Genomic DNA, 4,788 nt, shown 5'->3' with positions numbered 1-4,788 from the left:
ATCGCACAAAAAACTACAGATGGAAATCCCTCAACAATGTCCTAAGAGAATTTCAGACAGACCACACAGTGACATCCACGAAAAACATCAGAGAAATTATGAATCTAAGAAAGAAAAAAGGGTTTTTTGAATTCAGTCATTGTCTCCTCCAAATCAAAGCGAAATTTATACCCAGCAGACAAATCAAGAGAGTGAATATAAGTTTCAGAACATATCACAAATACCTACAACTAAACAAATAAGAAGGAACAGAAAAAAATTAAGGGTATCACGAGCAACGACTGGACAGAGTTGTTAGAAGAAATTGAAGAACTGATGAAACTGTGGCAACCACTTAGAATAATGAAACACATATGGTGGAACATGACATATGACAGAACCAATGAAGACGGAATAAAAGCCTGCAGAAAATTTAACAGGCACACAAAATCTGAAACATGAGAAGAATTCAACAAGCTACAGACCTCTTCGAAAATAATTCATAAAGAAAAGAGAGGTTACAAAAACAACGGATTGAAGAAGATAGGACTTCAACAAAAATAACAAAACATTCAGAAAAAGTATGACAGGTTATCAACCCCACACTTCACAAGTCATATTGTAACATTGGAGACAAATCCAAAAAAGAACTGAAATATTAGCATAATAGTTTGACACATTACTCAGGTGAGATAAACTCACATGGATACTACTGTTCAAAAAGCGTGAACCTAATCTGGATTCCAATTTTCTCACACAAAAAAGCATGAACATAATACAATCATTGAAAAATAACAGAGCACCTACAGAAGATTGATGTTGGAAATCTGGAAAGTAGACCACAAAAACATTACACCCAACATTCACAAAGCATCTACATCATCTGGGAAGCAGGAAAGGTACCGGAAGAACAAAAGTTGGCCACAATACAAACACTCCACTTGAAATTAGACAAAAATGAGACCAATATAAACTTCAGAGGAATTTCACTACTACCTATCACATACAAAATTCTGTCCTGAACCATGTTAAATTGGTTAGAGCCTCTGATATCTCCACAGATATGAGACTACCAGGTAGGGTTCAGGAAGTAAATATCATGCAGTGACATACCTGTGGCTTAGAACAAGATTAACAATGAGATATTCTACAACTACCACAATATTTGTTGACTTCACGATGGCCTATGACTCCACAGACAGAGAACCACTCTTCATCTCTGGAAGTCATGAAGGTGGAAAAGATAAAAAAAGGTAATTCGGGAAACATTAACAAATCCAAAGTTAAATTCAACAAAGCTCTAGAGGCAAGACACAAAATATTAGTAAAAATAGGACTGCAAATCTTTTTCCTTTTTTTTTGTAATAAGAAAGAAAAAAGAAAAAGAAACAGTACATGTTTGCCAAATCCACAGACAGAAGTATGAAAAAACAACACATGTGAAAAGATCCAAATACCTTGGAGAGATCATACAGAAAACAGGGCAGAACTTGGCATCCAATAAAAAGGATCACAAAACTAGAAAAGGCATACAGATTTACACACAACACCTGCAAAAAAAAAAAAAAAACTGTATCAGTACCAAATTACATACACTATACTACAGTAATCTTACCAAAAGCCATGTGTGCTTCAGAAACAACAGGAAAAATGGAAATGAAAGAGAAAGAAAAACAAGAGAGTAAAATATCTACAGGTCGGTTAAGAAAGAACATATCTGGATAGAGAGACCAGCAAAGAACTGAACATATAGACAGAGATAATTACAAACACCATCAAAGTTCTATAGAAACATACATAGGATGAATCAGGACAGACTAACAAAGATGATTTTTTGACACAGTTATAACTAATACAGTGAAAATTTAATGGGTAAGAGAAATCAGCAAAGACCTCAAGGAACTAAACAGCTCCAAAGAAGACAAACAGGCAGTGCAAAAATACATTAAAATTCATAAAACACAAATTAGAGCAAATGTTCAAAGGGAAAAAATAAACAGAATGAAGGAAAAAGAAATACAGTGAGCACACAAAAGGTTTTTTGAAAACATGAACAGTGGACAGGTGATAAAAATTGTGCTTTAGTACTCTCCTTTAGAGTTAAATACTAATGCCACCAACAATTTCCTACTAATCACGAGTCCTATAACACAAATGATACTAAGAGATTCCCTCTCCAAAATGTTTCTAGGATAAGCTACACTATATAACATGTTGTAGAATAGTGGGAATGAGGAGGGGAGCAAAATTTTTAACATATGTTCTTTAGTTTAGTGGCCACAGTATTATGTATCATGACAATTTGACCATCACTATATCCTAGTATTTACTGAACTGTAGCAGTTAATATGACAACCTAGGGGAACATTGTATTTGTATAGTGTTTGGTTTAGCAATTGCTACAGTGATTTTCCTAACTTGAGGTCATTTTACAATTCCACTGGAAATAAGTAAGTCCATAGGGCCAGAGGTGACAATAATATGAAGCTACATGTGGCCTCTATAGCAGCTTTCATTTGCACATTCTTTTCTCACAAGAAAAAATCGAGAGATCAATGTTAATTTAATTTGTAGAACCTTAGTGAACTGAGGACTGTTGAGAAGCCTGTTACAATATAGTGATTCCGAATATAAGTTTCAGCAACAAACCAAACGACTAAAACTCAGTTAATTTTCTGTCAAAACTTGAATGAATATAGATGCAACAATCTTTCAGTAACTTATATACAATCTGCAAACTGATCAAATGTTATAACAATTACATAATGAATTTGAAACCTCAACTACAGAAGTTTTATCAATCTTCACAATGTAATTGACAGGAAACAGGTACGAATATAACTTATTAAAAGCTCCAGACATCATATCAGGCAGACGTTTGGTACTATTCATGTCACATCTGAAAACGAAACAACACTCATCCCATGGATAACCACCAATGTTTTGAAAGAAATGGGAAAAACTTCTACAATATTTTGTTGACTTCAAAACATTTATTGCTTAGCCTCTATCCAAATCAGCAGTAATTTATACACTCGACAAAAAACGTCACATTCCACATATACACAAGATAACTACCACAAGTTAACAGCTTTAGATGAATTTTCTGTGAAACATAGAAATCACACAGTGTCACTTTCAGTCACACAAAAAACACATTTCTCCGGTGCACAATACACAACACATTTTAATGTCTCTGCCTGTTTCTGTCCATATCCCTGTCGCGTCTACGGATATCTCTATCCATGTCGTTGCCCCTGTTCGTCCTCTGATGCTCTCTTTCCCTTTCACCTCTGTCTCTGTGTCCCTGCCTTCCAACAGGTGATTTCGAACGGTGGCGTCTTTCCCTGCTTCTACTACGGCGTACTTTCTTTTCACGATCATTTCTATCCATGCGATTCCTTTCTCGTTCTCTGCTTCGCCTCCGTTCTCTGTCGCGATTCCTCTCGCGAGACAAGCTTCTCCGGCGGTTAGGCGATCTCCTCATTTTCTCTTCTCGCCCGCGCGGATAATGGCTCTCAACCTGCGGCGGTGGTTCTACAGGTTTAACTATCTCCTCTTCATCTCCTGAAGATTCAATACCTTCATCGATATCGTCATCCAATGCTGAAACTTTGGCGTCAAGCTCATTATTTTCTTCCAAAACATGTCTCTTCTGAATTCTTGGTAAAATTACATCACAAACTCTTTCCTCGCGTAAGAGCTCATCAATAAATTCATCCATATACACCAACTCAAAATGCCCCTGTCTATTTTGTCTTCGCAACTTTCTGCTGTCATTAAACAGTGGTTCCAAATACTTGTAGCAATCCAAAGATGAGCCTACCAGTCTCATGTACATTGCACCTAGCGCACGAACGTATTTAAATTCTTCGTTCTTTATAAATTCTACTACAATGTCTTTCTCTGGCTGAATCTGTAACATCTTCAGTACCAGACACAAAAAAGGTGTTGGCTTGATATTGCCACCATATACTCCACCTATATATCGCAATTCCATTGCTTTGTCCACGAGCAACTCTGCACTTAACGCGAAGCATTCTTCTTTCCAGTATTTGCAGTCGTATATTCTAGCTCTTATTATTTTTTCTACTAGATACTGCGGATTTGTACCTCTCACAGACTTCGCATCCTTCACAGTCCTGTTCGCCATATTTACAAACTAAAGTTTCATATAAACTTGAAGATACAAGACATTACTCCAAAGATATCACAGCACAAAGAAGACTACCTCGCACACAAGAAATTCTAGTATTGAGCACACTGGTTCCGACAGCAAAGCAGGAAAAGTGACGTGAATAACAGAAATTAATGCATCCAGTTGTTTGTTTCTTTTTTATTTTTTTCCTTCGGGTCATTCCATGGAGGTAAAAATAAGAGGAGTTGTCATGACGCCACAAACTTGAAGCCGACCCAAGTGAAGATCCGCCATGTTAGCTACCCCAAAACATTCGCTTCTGGTGGTTTGGTTCCGAGTAGTGGTGAAGTGTTTTGATAAAAAAAAAAAAAAAAAAAAAAAATGCTGGCTTGCTTTGCTTATGGGTGTACTAATCGTTCTGATTGTAGTCTAAAGTTTAAGCAAATCACATTTCATTCGCAAATGGACTTATTTAAGCGCTATTTTCTTATATATACTTGAAATTCTGATGCACTGTAAAGTTTCACAGTATGGTTTTATTTCTGTGATTTGACGTTAGATTTCCTATCAATCCAACGCGAAGAGCTCTCTGGAGATGAGCAATACACTTGGTTTCCATTGTTTGGTTATTCCCAAGTAACTGAAAAGTCCTGGCAAGAAATATCCTGGAA

The 4,788-nt window shown here is 36.4% G+C and overlaps 1 protein-coding gene across 1 annotated transcript; it reads right to left on the bottom strand.

Annotated features, from left to right (window-relative positions):
- Positions 1-2,950: 2,950 nt before the first annotated feature.
- LOC126272792 (pre-mRNA-splicing factor 38) lies at positions 2,951-4,281 on the bottom strand. The gene has a single exon (XM_049975942.1). It carries the CDS (start codon positions 4,130-4,132, stop codon positions 3,167-3,169), a length of 966 nt encoding a protein of 321 aa, XP_049831899.1. The 5' UTR covers positions 4,133-4,281; the 3' UTR covers positions 2,951-3,166.
- Between the last annotated feature and the right edge of the window lie 507 nt (positions 4,282-4,788).

The sequence above is a fragment of the Schistocerca gregaria genome, chromosome 5, assembly GCF_023897955.1.
Source record: "Schistocerca gregaria isolate iqSchGreg1 chromosome 5, iqSchGreg1.2, whole genome shotgun sequence".
NCBI classification, from domain to species: domain Eukaryota; kingdom Metazoa; phylum Arthropoda; class Insecta; order Orthoptera; family Acrididae; genus Schistocerca; species Schistocerca gregaria.
Note: the sequence above shows the minus strand (reverse complement) of the source record. Positions and strands in the feature narration are given on the sequence as shown.

Bases quoted from the DNA above. Each gene is read 5' to 3' on its own strand.
- LOC126272792 (XM_049975942.1), bottom strand. From the start codon at position 4,132: ATGGCGAACAGGACTGTGAAGGATGCGAAGTCTGTGAGAGGTACAAAT.